Source organism: Petaurus breviceps, unplaced genomic scaffold, assembly GCF_028583685.1.
Source record: "Petaurus breviceps papuanus isolate PSGF00001 unplaced genomic scaffold, PetGlider_PUasm1.0 90804, whole genome shotgun sequence".
In the NCBI taxonomy this organism is placed as follows: Eukaryota; Metazoa; Chordata; class Mammalia; order Diprotodontia; family Petauridae; genus Petaurus; species Petaurus breviceps.
The window spans coordinates 21,520,003-21,541,369 of NW_027187348.1; the positions used below are offsets into that span (position 1 = coordinate 21,520,003).

The 21,367-nt window shown below is 35.7% G+C and overlaps 1 protein-coding gene across 4 annotated transcripts in view; it reads left to right on the forward strand.

Annotated features, from left to right (window-relative positions):
• Positions 1 to 21,367, forward strand: part of HIBCH (3-hydroxyisobutyryl-CoA hydrolase) — a 107,487-nt gene that overhangs the window by 61,436 nt on the left and 24,684 nt on the right. For 3 of the 4 annotated variants that reach the window (XM_069070222.1, XM_069070220.1, XM_069070221.1), the window contains 5 exons: positions 456 to 534; positions 3,417 to 3,562; positions 13,832 to 13,918; positions 15,181 to 15,239; positions 16,801 to 16,882. In XM_069070222.1, the coding sequence (XP_068926323.1) occupies positions 456 to 534; positions 3,417 to 3,562; positions 13,832 to 13,918; positions 15,181 to 15,239; positions 16,801 to 16,882 (453 nt within the window). The remainder of the gene's footprint in view (positions 1 to 455; positions 535 to 3,416; positions 3,563 to 13,831; positions 13,919 to 15,180; positions 15,240 to 16,800; positions 16,883 to 21,367) is intronic. The other variant, XM_069070223.1, reaches the window with a different exon arrangement.

Here is a 21,367-nt window from a genome sequence, read left to right on the forward strand (position 1 = left end):
TTAATTTATTTTCCTTGGCCTATTATAATCAATATTTCTATAACTTTAATATTTCTAGGAATAAGTCAAATAATGTTTTATTTTATAAATAGTAAAGCAAAAGCATTGTATTGCTATGTTAATGAGAAAAGTTTCCACTATTTTTCCATTGCCAAGTATTGCTATCCTGAATGTTTAGATAAATATTTTTAGATCGTAAGACCTTTCTATGCTATGCTTTTTTGGGATGTTTTATCATAAGACAGTAGCTATGATAATAGTTTTAGCATAATAGAATACTATTTTTTTTCAAAGCGTTTTCTGAACTTATTAGTATAATCATGTGCTCTTAGTTGTTTTTGAAGATATATCCAACTATATTAAGTCTAGAATATGTGACATTTAAATAATCAGTTATGTAATTAATTTAAATATGATTCATTTTTAAGCATAATAATATTTTGTTCTATTTTTAGGGTGTTGGTGTCTCAGTTCATGGACATTTCCGAGTGGCTACAGAGAAAACGCTTTTTGCTATGCCAGAAACAGCACTAGGTAAGAATTATTCTCAGTTTTAACTTCTGGCATTGTCTTCTTTAATGTGTTTCAGATTACATGAAAATTGTTGAAATAATGGGCAGGAATCTTATATGAGGTAGGAGAAATGAAAGAAGAGTTGAAAATGATTGAAAATAAAACCAAAATAAAAATATTTAAATGATTTTCTACATTTTCTGATTAAATACATAATTTGTTCAGACAATAAGGTAAATCTTTTTTTCTTTTTTTGCTTTTTGGAGGGGGGATGGTAGGGCAATTGGGGTTAAGTGACTTGCCCAAGGTCACATGGCTAGTTTTCTTTTGTGTATATGTGTGTTACGTATCTGAGGACGAATTTGAATTCAGGACCTCCTAACTCCAGGGCCAGTGCTCTATTCACTGCACCACCTAGCTGCCCCTAATAAAGTAAATCATAATGGGATTCAGACACAAATATACTTCTCAAAATCTAAGATAAAAGATTATTAGTACTAAACATTGTTATGAATTAAGAGGATGATATCTTTTCATTGTCAGGCACAGAATTCAGGAACAAGTAGAAGAAGAGCTTGGTCCTTGAATTACACAGAATATTTGAAGAATGATCTTCTCGTTGTTCAAATGTGCTGGGTAGTAAACAGTTGCCACATAAAACTGTTGCAGGTTGTCAATATTCAAAGATTTAGAAAATAATACAATTAGCATGAAGTTATAATGAAATTAATGTAATTTTTGTATAAATCAAATTACCTCCCACTCCATGTAAAAATGGTGCTAGACTTCAAGTAAGGAGATTTGAGTTTGAATTGCAACTGATACTTATCTCAGTTTCCAAATCTGTAAAATGGAATACTAACACTTGTGCTACCATGGTACTGTTGTTGGGAAATCACCTTGTAAATATTAAGACTTTATTAGTCTGAGTCAGTTTTACTTTAGGGCTTTGTAGTGTCTGAGAGCCATAATTATGAACATGTAATCAGTTACAGCCACCCAGAAGAACTAACTAATTAATTAATTAACTGGTTATTTAAATGTCACATATTCTAGACTTAATATAGTTGGATATATCTTCAAATATAATATGCTGAATGTTACAAGAATTATTTATCTAATTTGACTGAAGACTTTTGGCTGTTGGTTCATTTTGGAGTAGGTGTTCTTACAAGTTCTTTTCACTTTTTGAGATTCTCACATTTGATCGCTAATCTCTAACCAATATAATTACATTTGTGAATAAGTACTGTTTGATATAAGATAAGAAAGCTCACTTTACCTTAGTTTGCTGTATTAAAAAAAAAAAAACCGTGAATGTAAATATCAGCTTTTGTAATCGTTTGGAGCAATCTGCCAACCTGAAAGAATCAGAGATTTTTAAGCCAGTTCATATTTATTCATATACATTTTAAAGCTATCATCCAGAGGTATCCAAAAGTCATTTGAGTGCTTATAGACATGTTTACTATGAGTCCCCTGAATGAGGACATGGTAATGGTTCTTTAAAGTTATTGAGCCCTAATTTATTCAGTGTGTAACTAAGCACCACAAAACAAGTGCTTACAGTGACCACTAGCCTGATTTGCTAGTGGACTATCTTCTTTTATTACTGGACAATGATGGCCTGGAGATTTTTTTTAGATTGCAATTGAGTTATGGAAAATGTGAATTATAAATACTTGGTTAAATGTAAATGAGGAAGCTACAATTAGCCATTTTAACACCAGCCTGTAAATAATATGTAAAAATTAATGATGGAATTTCAGATTTTTTTTTCTTTTTGGAGGGGGGAAGCTAGGGCAATTGGGGTTAAGTGACTTGCCCAAGGTCACATGGCAAATTTTGTGTTAAGTGTCTGAGGCTGAATTTGAACTCAGGTCCTCCTGACCCCAGGACTGGTGCTCTATTCACTGCACCACCCAGCTGCCCCAACTTCTGAATTTTTAAAAACATTTATATAACACCTTAAGGTTTAAAAAGAGTTTTCCATATATTATCTCATTTGATCCTTATAATGTCTCTGCAGGGTAGATGCTATTATTACACCCATTTTACTGAGTCAGAGGTCAAATGACTTGCCTTGGATTTGAAATCAGGTCTTTCTTCCTTACTTCTTGTACTCTGTCCTTTGTTGATATACAAACTCAATTTTTGAATTTTCATATTCATTCATTCATTGAATACTTATTCAGTAAGCACCTGTTGGTTGCCAAGCATTATGCTAGGTGCTGAGATGCAAAAGGGGCATCCCTGCCCTCACGTAATTTGCATTCCATTGGTAGTAAACAACATGAACATTGCTAAGTCAATACAAAATATACACAAATACATCATATACAAAATATTTGCAGAGTTGTTTCAGTGGGAGGTCTTAAGAGGCAGAATTGAGAAAGGAGTGCTTGGTGTAGGATAGCTTGAGCAAGGGCACAGAGATAAGAAACTGAATGTCCTGTTCAGGGGATAGCAAATGGGCTAGTTGGGTTAGACATGAAAGCTTAGGTGGAGCCAGATTGAGGGCTTTACATTCTAAACTGAGGCATTGGAGGTCTCATTCCAGAGGCATTTGGGAACCACTGGAGTTTCTTGAGCAGGTCTGTCAGATTTAATTAGAATTTGGAATTTGTGTGCCTTCTTATTTAATGAAAAATTTTGTATATATGTGTGTTTTCATGCATGAACTGGTAGCTAAATTTAATTTCATATGTTGCATTTGTTCAGTCTACTGGGATTTAATTCTGTAGCTATCATACATAAATATTTTAATCATTTCCAGTTTAACTACTGTTACTTGTAGTACTGATTAAAGTCTAATATTTAATCATGTGGATAAGTGCTCCTAATATGTTTCATTTGGACCAGTCCTATAGCTTTTCATTTTTAAAAATTTTCTTAAATTGCAGGACTTTTCCCTGATGTGGGTGGAGGTTATTTTCTACCACGGCTTCCAGGAAAACTTGGATACCTCCTTGCACTCACAGGATTCAGATTGAAAGGTAGAGATGTCCAAAAAGGAGGAATTGCTACACACTTTGTAGACTCTGATAAGGTTAGGAATTTTGTATAATTTCATTTTTCATTATGAGATAACTTGAAATTAGAGGTGTGGCTAACTTTAAAAAAATTGAGTTTGTAAAACTCCAGTCATAGGAACTAACTAAAACAAAAGAGAAATTATTTTTTTCTATGGAAAAATTCTACCGGGTTCTCTAAGTGGTGAGTTCCCTCAATGCTTTTAAAACCAGTCAGTAAACAAGCATTTATTTATTAAGTGTCTACTATGTGCCAGGCACTGCTAAATCCTTTCCCTCAAAGAGCTTAAAATCTAATGGGGGAAGACAAAAAGTGGGGAAGGAGAAGGTACCCAGGATACATAGTAGAGTTAAGTCCAAGGAGTGCATCTGGTAGGAAATAAAAAGATGGCTGGCTGGGCAACCTATTTAAATGGAAGCTTTGGGAGGAGTGCTTTGTGCAACCTTTCAGCCCTGGAATCAAAGGGGCAGAGGTACTGAGGATTCTAACCAGGTGTGAGTACCAAAGCTGTAGTTTCATAGGATGATAAGTTTCCTTGTGATGAGGTTTCTAGGGGCATGATCATGACAGGTTCCAGTCCAAGGAGTATAGCTACTCAGGGGGGGAAATAATTGTTTTGAAAAATTTGACTCCTGCATAATTTCTTTGGAATATAACTTTTGCATAAAGCCTGGCCCACTTATAATGTTCTCACTTTTATTTAGGTAATTAGGCTATTTTCCTTAGAAGACATTTTCTTGTGACCCTTGCTCTTCTAATATTGCAAAATATATTTATTGCTTTTGATAGCAGTGTTTTTCACTTTTAAACTACCCTCACGTGTACAAGATAGGAAAGTCATTTTTCCACGTGTCCTCCTGACAGAGCTAATACAGTTTCTGCTTTTAATGCTGGAGCCAGATGTTATAGTACTTACAGAATAGTTAATTACAACCAATGACTTTTAGTGATACATCCCCATGCTCTCCCTATGTTGCCAGTGCACTGTATTTGTTGCTAAGCAGGGGAGGACAACAAAGCATATGTAATGGCAAGCAAAGTAGGATTTTTTTTTTACAGTTTTTTTGTGGATTGAGTTTTAGCTAATCAAGTGTTTTTGATTGAGTCTTACCTTTGATTGAATCAAGAATCCTTGATTGAATCAAGAGTCTTTGAAGCAAGGGTCTTTGACTGGAAACAGTAGATATTGTATTTCTTGGAGGGAGAGGTGAGAGAGAGACATACACACACACAGACAGAGACAGAGAGAGACAGCATGATGTAGTAGAGAAGGAACTTAGATGCCATGACAACTGAATTCATGTCCCACTTCTGATAAACACTGGTCATATGACTGAGCAAACCACATGATCATTCAGTGCTCAGAAAGGCCTTGATGAGTCAGAGGTTATCCATAGGGTGACCAGGCTAGTAAAGGACCTCCAGGTCATTCTCCATGTGAGGTTCAGTTGGAAAAACTGGGAATGTTCATCCTAAAGAAGAGAAGACTTAAGGAAGAAGCTGCAAGCAGGAGCCCCTGGAGCCTGCTGTCAGGCAGAAGCAGGAAGAGCTTGGAGTGGAGTAGTCCCTAAGAGCTGAGATAAGGAGCAGAAGTAGAGAGCTGCCTTTGTGGGAACCCAGGCAAGAGCTAGGAATGGTAGACCCATGGAGGAGGAGCCATGGGGTTTGGAAGTCAGCCTGGAGTCAAGATGAATATAATGTCAAGCAAAGGCAACTCCCAAGGTTCAAAATGCCAGCATAGCTGCTCTCCATTTTATTCATTGACAAAGAATAGACAAAAATAAAAAAATAGCATAATTCAAAATACAGAATTCACCAAGTGTAATTGAATAATTTCCAAGTACTACTCCACCCCTGGGAAGTACATTCATTTGGTCAGTCACAGAGCACAGAAAAGTCAAAAGTTTCCCACCCCTGGATCACAGCTGAATTACAATTATCATCAGTTAATGCCAAGCACCTTCTCAAAAGGGGCAGTAAAGAGCACAAAGGCCATCTGTCCCTGAGTTACAATAAGGTTAAGATATCATCACAGTATTTAATACCAAAGAAAGGTCTTTTCTTCATCTTGACCCAAGGCAAGTTCTCAGCAATCTCTTCCTGTGGAGACAAAGCTTAACAAGGGCACAAGATACATTGCCAGTGTCCTCATTAATTCATTCTCCATCTGTAGAACAGTTCTAGGACCCCTGAAAACATTAGCAAGACCCTCTTCCAGGATTTCTGTAAACATACAACAAGAAAACACTTCTTCAGGGCTTCTGAATCAACAGCAAGGTTCCAGGACCTCTGCAACATCAGCACTGTCCTTCACCAACGGATGAATCTGGCAAAAACAACATCAAAACAGACAAAGTACCGGCATCACAGCCATGTCTCCTCAGTCCTTGGCAGCTCCAGGTGGCAGCTCTCAAAAGTCCTGGGCATGGGGCGGCCAGGTAGCACAGCGAGTAGGATCACCAGCCCCAGAGTCAGGATGACCTGGGATCAAATCCGGGCTCAGACACTTAGCACCCACCCAGAAACACCTGGCCATGTAACCTTGAGCAAGTTACTTAACCCCAATTGCTTAGGGGCAGCCAGGTGGTGCAGTGAGTAAGAGCACTGGCCCCAGAGTCGGGATGACCTGGGATCAAATCTGGGCTCTGATACTTAGCACCATACCCAGAAATAACTGGCTGTGTAACCTTGAGCAAGTTACTTATACTTAACCCCAATTGCTTTAAAAAAAAAAAAAGTCCTGGGCAGCTTTAACTGGCCTTCAGCAATCCTCTCTCTCTCTGCCTCCAGGATGCTGCTTCCAAAAATTCTTCTGCCTCTCTTCCTCTGCTTGTGCCTCTCCAAATCCATGTCACCAGCTCCTCCCAGTTCAGCCCTTTCTTTTCACATCCACAAGTCCATCCCACAAGTGGGATTCATAAGCTCTGGGTTTTAACACTCCACCTGAAAAACAAGCCAATACAGGGGGATCTTTAAATTCCATTACTATTATAATGAGAGAGGACTTTACATAGACACTGTGTATTGATTGAGGAGATTGTGACCTACTGTGACCTAGGGGTAGATAGTGTTTTTATTTTCTGCTACCTCTTAAGGATGTGTTGTGCTAGGGATGACCCTAGCCTGGGACCCCGTAATTGTGTAAACAAGTATTTTGGGGAATGTTACTGAATGCAATGATATATGTATGCACCATATGATATACTGAGTGTTTTATATATACATATACATATATATATATATATATAGATATGATATGTTATGCTTTAGTTTATTGCTGAATAGAGAGTTCATTATACTATGTGATTAGACCCTTGAGATTATTCGCAGCAGCATTCCTCAGGTATGCTGCTATGATTGGTGTTATAGCATGATTATTTATGGAACTTTCTCTGTATACCTTCTACAGGAATACAAATGTTAGCCATTTGAAGGGTCCTGTAACAAATAAGATTGATTCATAATTTCATACAGATATAGTTTACAGGTTAAGTCCCATTATAATGGGATATGCAGGACCTTCAAATAGCATTGGGGTTTTTTTTTTGTTTTTTTTTAAAGCAATTGCGGTTAAGTAACTTGCTCAAGGTTATACAGCCAGTTATTTCTGAGTGTGGTGCTAAGTATCTGAGCCCGGATTTGATCCCCAGGTCATCCCGACACTGGAGCTGGTGCTCTTACTTGCTGAGCCACCTGACTGCCCCTAAGCAATTGGGGTTAAGTAACTTGCTCAAGGTTACATGGCCAGGTGTTTCTGGATGGGTAATAAGTGTCTGAGTCTGGATTCGATCCACATGTCATCCTGACACTGGAGCCGGTGCTCTTACTCGCTGTGCTACCTGGCCGCCCCCAAATAGCATTGTTTGAAGGTAATTGTGCAATGTTGCATAAATGACCAGAAATACCATTCTCAGTTTAAAGAATTTAGAAGTAAAATAGAACTGGTAACCAGTCTTTCTGTAGCAAATTGGGAGAAAGTTGTCAGAGTAGAAGGAAAGAGAGAAATGTTTTTCTTGTCAGGTTTCTGAATTATTTGGTATTTGGGGTTGAGATTTTTGTCTGTGTTTTCTTGGTGGCTTGATTGAGGTGTTTAAGATAAGGAAGAATTAGGGAAAGGGAAGTAGAAGGGTAAGTGCTTCTCCTCCTCCCCAAATAAAAGAAGTATGAAGAGCTTTTCCCTTGACAGAGCTCTCAGCACTACTGGATCAAAAATTTTTAAAAACCATTTGTTCTCTAGGGTTATGCCTTTTTAAGCAAGTTACTTACCATTCACAACTATTTTTTGTTTCCTATCACTTCTTTTTGGAATAGAATTTGTTTTTGAAAGTTTTTACCTGTAGTTTTTAATGATTTTCAAGAATTTAAGAATTTTCATGGGTTTTTCCTTTGTTGGTAATTGTTTTGATAATTTTCCTCTCTTACTAATTGGTAAACTTCTTTAACTTAGAGTATTAAGTGGATTCATATCCCACTTAAAAACTGTTTAGATTTCTATAGTGAGGTATTTTTTTGTTCTCTTATTTAAAAAAAAATTAAGTTTGTTGATTGAATATATATTTAAAGACCACTTATTAAAGCTTGTAGAATGCCTGACCTATAGAGATAATTTTGTTTGGGATAGAATAGTTTGGAATGTCTACAATTACTGCTTTTCAATAAAATTTCTTTCAGGTAATTATAGGTATTGAATTGTTTCTTCACACTTGATAATTGGTTTAGTTTAAATCAATTAGCAGTTATGTTATATTCATTGCCTGTGAAAGGTAAACTATTTAAGATTTCTGAGTCTGGCCTTTCAGATTTAGAAAGCCATACCTACAGAATCATAGAATGCTGGGCTGGAAGGGATCTTATTGGTCAGCCAGGGCAGTCTTCTCCTATACTTAAGTAGACTGAGGCCTGCAATGGTAAGGTGACTTATTCAAGGTCACATAATATCACAGCTGATATTATAAAAGGTTTACTAAGGAAAAGAAAAAGTTAAGGATAATTTTGATATATTCTGTAAAGTTTCTACCAAACAGTTGCTCTGAGGTAAATTTTGATATTAGTACCATGAGTAATCCTTATATTTAGAATTGAAGTTTCCACCCTTTCCTTAAAAGCATTAAGGAAGAGGATTGAGTTTGAAATGCCCGCTTCTTTTTTTTTTAATTTTATTTTATTAAATTTGTCTACTTTTAATTTACGACATTCAGTTCCACGATCCCATGAGTTCCAAATTTTCTTCCCCTCCCCCGCCACCCCATGGCAGCATACAATCCAATACAGGCTCTGCAAATACCTTTGCATTAAGCATTAGTCAGGTTGTAAAGAAGAATTATAGCCAATGAAGTGAACAACGAGAAAGAAGGAATGAAACAAAGCTAAACACAAAAGAGAGAACAAGTAGTTTGCCTCAATCTGCATTCAAACTCTGTAGTTCTTTTTTCTGGATGTGGATATCCTTCCATTATGAGTCTTTTTGAGTTGTCTTATAACCTTGCATTGCTGAGAGGAGCCCAGTCTATCACAGTTAGTAGTCATAGATACAATGTGTCTGTAATTGTGTGCCTACTTCTTACCTACATACTATTCCAGGAAGAATGAATTTTTATCTGTGTTATCTGCTGCACTTTGTATATAAATACTTCTTCAAAATGATGATAAATGTCAATGGGGAAATAGAACTTATTTTATAGGAATAAATTATACAAATAACTTTTCAGGAGCTCCTATGTAAGGGAAACCTGGATCAAAGCATTTTATAAATTGAATAATCATTTTGATTGGTAGTTTTTATAAGTTAAGGCTTGTATATTGGATCATCTTTTTTGTTTCTATTAAAAATATTATTTTTTACATTCTTTTTAAATTTTGAGTTTCAAATTCTCTCCCTCTCTTCCACCCTTCCCCCACTCACTGAGAAGGCAACCAAAATAATATCAATTATTTATATATGTAAAATCATGCAAAATATTTCCATATTATCCATATCACAAAAAAGCAAAAAAAGAAATGAGAAAATTGTATTTCAGTTTGCCCTCAGAGTTCATCAGTTCTTTCTTTGGAGGTAGATAACATTTTTTTTTTATCATGAGTCATTTGTAATTGTCTTGAATCATTATATTAATCAGAGTAGCCAAGTTTTTCATTTGGTCATCATTACAATATTGCTGTTACTATGCATAATGATCTCATGGTTCTTTTCACGTCACTTTATATCAGTTCATATAGATCTTGCCATGTTGTTTTTTCTGAAACTACCCTCTTTGTCATTTCTTATAACACAACAGTACTCTATCACAATTATATGCCATAACTTGTTCAGTCATTACCCAATTGATGAACATCCCCTCAATTTCCAATTCTTAACCACCACAGAAGAGCTGCTACAAATATTTTTATACATGTAGGTCCTTCTCCTTTTTCTTTGTTCTCTTTGGGGTGCAGACCTAGTAGTGGTATTGTTAGGTGAAAGGGTATGCAGAGTTATATAGCCTATTAGGTGTAGTTCCAAATTGTTCTCTAGAATGGTTGGATCAGTTCGCGACTCCACTAATGTTTATTAGTATACTCATTTTTCTTTACCCTTGCCAGCATGTCATTTATGATTGTTAAGGGGTGGCATCTCAGATTTGTTTTAATTTGAATTTCTGTAACTAATAGCAATTTAAGGCATCTTTTCATATGACTGAAGGTAGCTTGTAGGGCAGTAGGAGGTGCAGTAGACAGAGTGCCAGGCCTGGAGTCAGGAAGATTTATTTTCTTGAGTTCAAACCTGTCCTTAGGGTTCATGAAGTGTTCTATTTCACCAAAAGGACTGCACAACAATAGGTATCTTTGATTTCTTCTTTTGAAAACTGTCTGTTCATATCCTATGACCATTTATCAATTGGGGAATAGCACTTATTTTTATAGATTTGACTCATTTCTATATATGTTGAGAAATGAGGACTTTATTAGAGAAACTTGCTGTAATTTTTTTAATATTACTTTTTTGTTTTTGGTACCATTTAGCAAAATGTGATTTCTCTGATTATCTCTATTAGTTAGGTCTGTTTTTGCTTTTGCTTTGCCTGAGATCATTGTTGCTCCCCCTGCCTTTTTTATTTCAGCTGAAGCACGATAGATTCTAATTCAGCCTTTTATTTTAGCTCTCTGTGTATCTTTCTGTTTCAAGTGTGTCTCTTGTAAAATATTGTGTTGGATTCTGGTTTCTAATCCATTCTGCTATCTACTCCTGTTTTATGGGTAAGCTCATTCCATTCACAATCACCGTTATTATTACTAACTGTATATTTTCCTCCATTCTATCTTTTATTCCCTCTTTCTTTTTATTCTGTCTCTCCTCAAAAGTCTGTTTTGCTTCTGACCACTGCATCCCTTAATCTGCCCTCCCTTTTATCATCCCCCTCACCATATCTCTTATCCCCTTCCCATTTATTTCCCTTTTGGGTAAAATAGATTTCTGTACTTCCCTTTTTCAACCAATTCTCATTAGAATGAGGTTCAAGCATTGCCTTCCACCCTTTCCACTATAAAAGCTCTTCCTTGCAAGCCTCTTTTATGTGAGAAAATTTCCCCATTCTACCTCTCTCTTCTCCCTACTTCTCCCAGTGCATCCCTTCTTTCTCACTCTTTAATTTTTCTTTTTGAGATTATCCCAACACAATCGTCTTATATTCATGCTTTCTACATAGACTCTTTTTAACTACCCTAATGATTATAAAGTTCTTAGGACTTACATATATAATATTCTCATATAGGAATATAAACAGTTTAATTTTATTGAGTCCCTTAAGTTTTCTCTTTCATGTTTACCTTTTTGTGTTCTTCTTGAGTCTTGTGTTTGAATGTCAGATTTTCTACCCAGTTCTGGTCTTTTCATCATCAATGCTTAAAAATTCTCTATTTTCTTAAATGTCAATTTTTTCCAAAGGATCATCCTCAGTTTTGCTAGTATGTTATTCTTGGTTGTAATCCTAGCTTCTTTTCCTTCTAGAATATCATATTCTATGCTCTCCACTCATCTAAGCTGCTAAGTCTTGTGTAGTCCTGACTCGATAATATTTGAATAGTTTCTTTCTGGCTGCTTGCAATATTTTCTCCTGAACTTTGGAACTTTGGAATTTGGCTATAAAATTCCTAGGAGTTTTCATTTTGGTACTTTTTTCAGGAGGTGATTGGTGGATTCTTTGAGTTTCTGTTTTACCCTCTAGAGCTAAGATATGGGGGCAGTTTTCCTTGATAAGTTCTTGAAATATGATATCTAGACTTTTTTTCATTGTGGCTTCCAGGTAGTCCACCAGATCTTAAATGATCTCTTCTTGATCTATTTTCCAAGTCAAATGCTTTTCTGATGAGATATTTTACATTTTCTTTTCTTTCTTCCTTTTCCCCTTTCTTTTGATTTTGTTTTATTCTTTCTTGATGTCTTATGGAGTTACTAATTTTCACTTTCCCAATTCTGACTTTTAAGGAATTATTTTCTTAAGTGACCTTTTGTACCTCCTTTTCTATTTGGCTTTTTCTACTTTTTAAGTTCTTTACTGAATTTTTGTGCCTTTTTTTTTTACCATGAGGATAATTATGCTTTTTAAGATACTTGGTTTTTTTTTTCAGTACTTTTTTGTGTCTCTTTTACCAAGCTGTTAATTTTCTTTTCATAATTTTCTTACATCACTCTAACTTCTTTTCCCTCTTATCCATCTTACCTCTTTCTTTAGCTCTTCCAGGTATTCTTGTTGGGTTTGTGTCCAATTAGCATTTTTCTTTGAGGCTCTGCTTGTAACTGTTTCTACATTGGCCTTCTTCACAGTTTATGTCTTGGTCTTTCCTGCCACTATAGTAGCTTTTTATGGTCAAGGGTTTTGTTTGTTTATTTGTTTGTTTTGCTTTATTTTTGTTTTTGTTGTTTGCTCATTTTTCTAGCCTATTTCTTGACTTTGAACTTTATGCTAAAGTTTGGCTCTGCTCACCTGGTGATGAGGAGGCAATGTCCCAAGCTTCAGACTTTTTTTGTGTTGTTGCTTTCAGAGCTAGTTGTGGGAGGTCTGCAAATTTTTGGTCCTTTCAGAGTAGTGTGATCTGGGGAGAAGTGTGATTACTGTTCTCATGTTCTACACTCTGTTATCTAGGAAGGGCCCCTGCTTCCCTGCAGCTTCAAGTGTTAGTGCTTCTTTCTGCTTTGAGACTGTGACCAGGGTCCCTGTTCCCTTGTGATCTGCTACAAGTGTACCTCTCTGCCTTGGAATTACAACCCGTAACTGCTTACGGGCAGTAGTCTCCAGTCAGCACCATCTGCACCCACTGTCAGCAGTGGATCATCTCTTGTAATGTTTTTCTGACTAATTGTCTGACCCTTTCCTTACTGTCTCTGAGCTGAGAACTGCTGCTGCTGCTGTCATGGCTCTCATTGATGCTCCTGCCATGCTCAAGGCTGGCTCCAACCCAGGTGTCACAGACCTCTACTGCTGACCTTCTGAGTTGTCAGGTTGGAAAAACATCTCACTCTGACCTCTTGTTGTTTCTTCCGCTCCAGTATTTGATTTGAAGAGTTTTTTGGAAGGGAATGTTGGGAGAGTTCAGCTGGGTACTTTTTCATATTGGTTCTTTCTACTATTGGATCTTCTCAAAGTCATGCAAATGTCTAACTTGTCCACTGACATTGTGTAAGATGTGAAGTGTTGCATAAGATTTGACCACATAGTTGTGATTTAAAGAATATAGAACTTTTGTAGATTGGTGAACTTACTGTAAATTTTGCATGTATAGAAATCAGTCTGAGACAAATATGAATGTACCCTTAAATTAAGTAAAAAGTTACCCTTTCAAACTAGTATCAGTTTTCCCACATAGTTTTGAGCACAGAGGAAATATTTCCATTCCTTTGTTTGCTACCTCCTAAAAACAAGACCTCTGTAAAGTACTTTTTAGGAAACTAGATATAATTCTCTGTAATAGCTATAAAAGCTGATTACTGCTATCTTTTTTTATTTTGAGGAAGAGTAAAAAGAAATGGCTTAATAAGATGGGACTAGCTGGGGAGCTAGAGGGAATAGACAAAGGCAGATGATGTAACTTCTCCTTACTCAGTTTCTCTTCCACCTTCTTGGACTCCCTCCAAGTAATATTACTTATATTAATATAGGAATGTGCCTTCCTATGTGGAGGAATAATTAAATAATTGATTCAGTAAGAATAAGTAGCATGATGTCTAATTCAGATTATCTTCTTTTAAAGTGTTTTTTAAATTCTACATTTTTTCTGTGAAATTCAATTTTTCTTTAATTCTACTCTTTAGTTGACAATGCTAGAGAAAGATTTGTTGGTCCTGAAATCTCCTTCAAAAGAAAATGTGGCAGAAGTCTTGGACACTTACCAGAAGAAGGTAATACAATTGATAGTTTTAACCTCAGGTGTTAATTAAAGGAACTCTACTAAGATTCATTCATGTATATGAGTTTTAAGCTGGGGGGTGGGGCACTAACTGTGACTCTTTGCTTGAGGGCTCAGAGTTCTACATTGTCCAAGAGCTGAGATTACTTCCAGTTTCCTCCTAGAGAAGAGATGCCTACTGAGAGGCCTAGGGAACATGACAGAATAGTACGAAAGGAGGGTTGAACTTGTTCTTCTTGGGTCTAGCGGTAGAATTGGAAACCGTGGGTGGAATCTGCAAGGAGGTAGATTTAGTTTTGAGTTCGGTATGTAGAAGGACTTTATGTGCTGGCTTTAGAAGTAGGGAATTTCTCGTCATGGAAATCTTTACAAGGAGGGTGGGTTGCCACTTGTTATTAATGTTACATAAAGATTTTATACTTGGGTGTGGATTGGATTAGATGTATTTGAAGGACTTTTCTACCTTTGATAGCCTACATGTTATCCTAACAAGGTTTATCACAACTTTGCTTCTTCAATGCCTCTTCCACAAGTGAACAGGTTGTCATGCAAAACCTATGTTGTGGGTTGAAATGTGTAGCAGCGTGTTTTAGAGGTTCTCATTTGTTTACATTTTAGTGAGCAGGATGACATTGTCAAAAAAACCCACAAAAACCACAGAGAGAGCCTAAAAAGGTCTCATACCATATGAGGTTTTTACTCCAGCAGTGTATATTAACCTCTAGTGAACATCCATCTTATAATAAAGTACATTGCAATATTCTAATGCTTTCCTTAGAGATTATCTAAATCTACATTCTCTCACATAATCCAGAAAGTTGTAGATTTAGCTATTAGCACCAAGCATGATACATGAGTAGGCTTGTTAATTTTTTGTGAATACTATAACAAAATAACAAAAAGCCTGAAATTGTCTAAAATAATTCTGAGTCCATAACAAGGCATATTTAATACTCTTAAACGAGACAAAACCTTAAAGTGTTATATAAATTATCCTTATAATACTATCTGGATTTTGAACATGGTAGTGAATTATGTATATTTATCTACTATTGTAGATGTAATTTGACCAAGTATGATAATTTGTTATTGTCTCTTAATAGATCTATATTTCATTATTGTCTGTTATTAACATTTATAATCTATAATTATTGCAATTAAATTCATCATTGTCATAGCAATTTTAAGATTTCCACATTATTTTAATTCCTTCAATTAGCCAAGACAAAATTTTTGTCATCTCTTTTTACGCAGTCTAAAATTGATCAAGATAAACCTTTCATACTTGAGGAACATATGGACAATATTAACAGGTATTTTTTTTTCAGATCTTCAGTGCTTTTCTTTTATTTTCCATTTATTTAGTCATTTATCTATTTATTTTCTTATTTATTTGTAGCATCTATTTACAGAGCATAGAGTTTTTTTATTGATTTTTTTTTTTAGTTCCAAATTCCTCTTCCCTACCCATTGAGAAGGCAAGAAAAACAAGGAAAACAAATCAGGGGTGTGTGTGTGTGTGTGTCTGTGTGTGTGTGTGCATGCGCACACAATATTTCTATGCTAGCTCTGTTCTGTGTTCCAACCCCCAAAAAAGCAAGTAAAAGAAAGAAAAAAAATTATACTTCAATATGTATGCTGAGTTCATCAGCTTTCTTTCTAAAGGTAGGTAGCATGTTTCATCATGAGTTCTTTGGAGTTATGGTAGATCATTGTTTTGATCACAGTACTAAGTCTTTCACAGTTGATTGTCTTTAAGATATATCTGTTACTCTGTAGATTCTTTTTCTGGTTTTGTGCCCTTCACTTTTTATTAGTTCATATGGTCTTCCCAGGTTTTTCTGAAACCCTCCTCTTCATCAGTATTAGCAAATATTGAGCAGCATTCTTTGTGTTTCTGTTCCTACAAAAAGAGTATCTTAATTTGAACTGGCTAACAGTGCAATAATAAAAAGTTTAAAAGCGACACAGTAATTATGTAATGCATATAATTCTAAATTAGGTTACACATTGCTTTCATTTTTACTTCTCTTTGAAAGTGGTTACTCTGTTTCTCCAGGGTCATAACAGTTATTGGGATAGAAAAACCGGAATACTAGTCATATTTTAGGACAAGGTACCTTGACAAGGCAGAAAGGGTAAAAGACTGACCAAAAGGAAAATCTTTGTGAACTAATAAATTCTTTAGAATCATTTGTTCAATGTGTCAAGTAAAATATTTTATGTAGTTAAATCATGAAAAAACCAAATAGGACAGAGAAAAGGCTAAATAATTGTATGTTAAACATCTATAGACTTTTGAAAAGTGTTTATTTTTATATCTGAAAATACTGGTACATCTATTAATTTTGATGAATATAGTAAGAAATAGTGTGGTGTAGTGCATATAGATCTGGCATTGGAGTCTGGAAGACTGAGTAGGGTTTATGCCCTGCCTCTGGCACAGACTGGTTTTGTAATTTGGAGCAAGTTATTTAATCTTGATGTATCCCAGGCTTCCCTCTAAGACTACTGATGTACTTTGGTAGAGGGAGTTTCCTTGAAAGTGGGAGGATAACCCTTTATTATTAAAATCATAGGTCTAACTCCACCCTCCCCAAACAACTCAGAAATAATCATAATAAGTACAAGGAAAGAATATCATATAGCAAAGGAATAGTTAGGCTTAATTTACAATTAGTGAAAATTGGTCACAAAGTTTCCTGGAGAATCTAGTCTGTTTCTTGCTATTTTTAATTAAGTTGGAAAAAATTTTATTTTTACTGTAGAGAGGGGGGAAACAATCATGCTTTCCCCAATTTCAAATTCACTGATAATTCGGAAATGGAAAAATAGATCACTGATTGGCGATACAATAAATTTTCCTTTCTATAGATGTTTTTCAGCAAACACCATGGAACAGATTATTCAGAATTTACAGGAAGATGGTTCACCTTTTGCACTTGAGCAATTAAAGGTAATGTATACATATCACCAATATAATAGTATTGACATTAAAAGCCTCTGAATTGTACTCTGTTATCATCTTCTCACTTTTCTTTGTGGATCCTGGGTGAGAGAGCCTCTGACATCACCTCTGCAAAACTCTTGGGAACCCAGATTCCTCAATTTCTGGGTGATAAAGACAAATTCAAGTAGAAAGGAATCCTAGAAGAGGAGGACTCATTTTTACTATTTTCCATGTCTTATAGGGACAGGTACAAACTTGGAAAGGAATCATAAAGGAGAAAATTAATAATATGTGGCAATTATAGCATTTTCTTGTAGAGTCTATTGATATGGAACAGATTAATAGAAGCCCTTTAACCAAGGATGAAAGTAGGTTTGATAGGGAAGTTTAACCAATAAAAAATAAGCAAAACAGACCAAATTTAAGTAAATTTTATTATATAAATTGTCAATGATTTTGCAAAAATCTGTTATTTGGCAAAAGATTACAGTACTTTCTTTTAATGACAGTGATGGACTTTGAATATAATCACTTCTTGTGAAGAATAATGACCTTAAAATATGCCTATACTAGAGCAGACTCTGAACATATTCATTTTTAAAGTGAATTTTAGTCTCATACTTTGAAGAGTGATGATAAATTGTTGAGATCAATTTATTTCGTGGCTAATTACTTCGTAGGTCCCGTTTGTACTTCACTTTTCTCTGACTGATTTTAGCATTTGACCTGAGTAGCAAGACACTCCATCTGTACCCTAGCAGTCTTGGACAAATACTTGTACATGTGTTCATGTCAGGTATGCTCTGATCCTTCCTTTAGTATAGTCCTCAATTAATGATGGCTTTACAGCCTATTTAAGTGGGAGAAAAATGGCTTTTGTTTGATTGACCACACATTGTGTACTTATCCTACTCAAAACTGCTTAAAGTATGATGGAATGTCACAGTATTTCAAGATGGCCTTGGAATACAAGAGAGTGGGAATATCCTTCCTTGTACTATTAAAAAATACTTAAATTTGAGTTTCTTTTCATTTTTGTAACCATAAATTATATCAATATTTTAGCTGCCCAGAATTTTTATATGCAAGTACAAAAAAACACCTGTGAAAATGCAAAAAAAAACCCAACCCATTGTTCTGCATTTTTGAAAGGGAAGCCTCAAGTTAAAACTGTTGCCTAAATGTGGATATTTATTTTTAGTTAAATCTGCCTCCTTTCTTTCCAGAGTACTGTACTAGCTAATGTAATTATTGCTCATCCAGAAACAGTGTAAATGTAAGCAATACAACTAGCAATTTCATTTAAAAACAATTAAGCCTGATAGAGCATATGAAGTCACTTAAAAATGGAACAGATAATAATGATCTATTTTTTAAATTGGTTTTTAAGCTTTATAAAGTACTTTCCTCAAAATAACCCCTTCAGAAAGATAGTACAGATATTATCATTCCCATTTTGCAGATGAAGAAGCTAAGGTTTAGAGAAGTTAAATAGCTTATCAAAGTTCACTGAGTCCTGAGATAAATGGCAGGCCTGAGATCTGAATCTAGGTAATCTGTCTCTAATCTTTAAACCTAACTACATTTGATGAAGTAGAACTGGTTAAGCTTAAAGTGTGGAGAATGAAATCGGGCAGCCTTTTTAGTGCTTTGGTATCCTTCATTAAGGGAAACAAAGTCCTTAGAAAGCTAGCAGACAGTCAAAACGGGGAAGCAAGGTGCTGCAGGGGAAAGAGTTTTGGATTTGGAATCAGATAATTTGGGTTCAGATCCCCGTTCTGCCACCCCACATGTCCAAACAAGTCACATAACCTCCCTAAGTCTCATTTCGTTAGCCTGTAAAATAAGGGAATTGGACTGATGAGCTGTAAAACCCCTTCCACCTCTGAATCTATGAACCTATTCCTGATGGGCTTTTATTCACATGCTCTTGAAATACAGTGAAGTAAAAGCTAGCCCCTGACATAAAAAGGCGTGAGATACATTATCTGCTGTTGTTTAATAATGGTAAGAACTGCCTAGTGCAGAGGTGAAATAAATTCCTCATAAGTCCTGCTGATTTGTGCCATACCTAGCCTTTACAGTCAGAGTTACCTCCTTCAGGTATGCTAAACAGAGACATGGAAAAAGCTCGTTAGCCAAAAAAATGGTCCCTTGAGTAAAAGACAGTCAATTCACATCTCTGAACAGGTATTACACAAGGGGTTAGGTGATTACAATACTTTTAGAAATTTCTTCTTCTTCTTTGCCAGTGTAAAATTTAGGAATTTAAAATCTTAAAAGTATCTTTTCGCAGCGAGTAAGAGCGCCAGCCACGGCATCAGGACACCTGGGATTGGTTCCAGCCTCAGATATTTGGCAGCCACACAAAAATAACTGGCTGTGTAACCTTGAGCAAGTTACTTAACCCCAATCACTTTAAAAAAAAAAGTATCTTTTTTTTTATTGTCCTGAGCAGTCAAAGAACTTCATATATCAAATAGAATGGAAGCTAAGCTGCTTGAAGTTGAGACCATTTTATTTTTGTCTTTCTATTCCTAATTCCTAGTACAGTGCTTGACACATCATAGGTGCTCAATAAATCTTTGTGGAATAAATGGACAAATGAATGTATGTAAATACCTAAAAAACAAAACAAAACAAAACTCCTTTGTATTTACCATTAATAGTTATCCAGCTTCCACTGCGAATATCTCTACTAAGGGGGATTTAAATTCTGTTTCTATATTGATTCAGTTGAGAAGAATTTTCCTTATCTTGTACTAAAATCTGCAACTTTGCAACTTCTTCCTATTTCTAGTTATATTCCTATTCCTAGTTATATTCTTTTGGGCTAATCAGAGTAAGTCTAAACCTTTTCCATATGATGGTAGTTCAGACATTCAGAGACTGCATTTATGTCCTGATTCCAGGTTAAACATCCCCACTTCTGTCAACTGGTTCTTTTATGGTATGATCTTGAAGCTCCTCTTCATACTGGCCACCCTTCTGGAGAGGTTCTATCATTTCATTGATTGTTGTTCAGTAGTGTCTGACTCTTTATGACCATATGCACCATAACACACCAGGCCTTTCTATCCTCCACTATCTCCCAAATTCTGTCCAAGTTCATGTTCACCAGAGTAATTAAGCTTCAGCTTTGGTATTTGACTTTCCAGTGAATAGCCTAAATTAGTTTCTTTAAGTATTGACTGATTTAATCTCCTTGCAACATGTTACTCCAGCACCACAATTCAAAAGCATCAGTTCTGTAGTGCTCAGCTTCCCTTATAGTACAGCTCTCACAGCCATATATTACTATTGGAAAAATCATAGCTTTGACTATATGGACCTTTGTCAGCAAAGTGATGTTTCTGCTTTTTAGTATGCTGTTCAGATTTGCTTCCTTCTAAGAGCTGTCTTTTTTTTTTCGCTTTTAAAAATAATTTCTACTTAATAGTATTTTATTTTTTCCAATTACATGTAAAGATAGTTTTCAGCATTCATGTTTATAAGATTTTGAGTGCCAAATTTTTTTCTCTGACCCTCCCCTTCAACCCTCCCCAAGACAGCATGCAATCTGATATAGACTCTACATGTACAATCATATTGAACATATTTCCACATTTTTCATGTTGTGAAAGAACAATCAGAACAAAAAGGGAAAACTTCAAGAAAGAAAAAAACAAAGAGAGAGAGAAAATAGCATGCTTCAATTTGCATTCAGACTCCATAGTTCTTTCTCTGGATGTGGATAGCATTTTCCATCATGAGTTTCTCAAACCATCTTAGATCACTGCATTGCTGACAAGAGCTTAAGTTTATCAAAGTTGATCATTACAGTGTTGCTGTGACTATACACAATGTTCTCTTGGCTCTGCTCAACTCACTCAGCATTAGCGCATGTAAGTCTTTACAGGTCCCTTTGAGATCAACCTGCACATCATTTATTATAGAACAATAGTACTCCATTACATCCATACACCACAGTTTTTTCAGCCATTCCCCAACCTATGAGCATCCCCTCATTTTCCAACTCTTTACCACCACAAAAAGAGCTGCCATAAACACCCTTATACATATAGGTCCTTTTCTCGTTTTTAGCATCTATTTGGGATATAGAGCCAGTAGTGGTACTGTGGGATTGAAGGGCATGCACAGTCCTACAGCCCCTTGGGCCATAGTTCCAAATGAAGTAAGCCTCTTTCATGATTGCAATTGCCATCTGCAGTGATCTTTGATCCCAAGAATATAAAATCTGACACTGCTTCTATTTCTTCTGTCTCTATTTGCCAGGAAGTAATAGGACCAATTGCCAAGATCTTTTTTTTTAATGTTAAACTTCAAGTCACCTTTGCCACTTTTCTCTTTCATCCTCTTCAAGAAACTTCTTAATTCTTTTCATTCTTTCTACCATCAGAGTGGTATCATCTGCATACTTGACATTGTTGATGTTTCTCTTGGCAGCATTGATTCTGGCATTTGATTTGTCCAGCCTGGCATTTCATATGA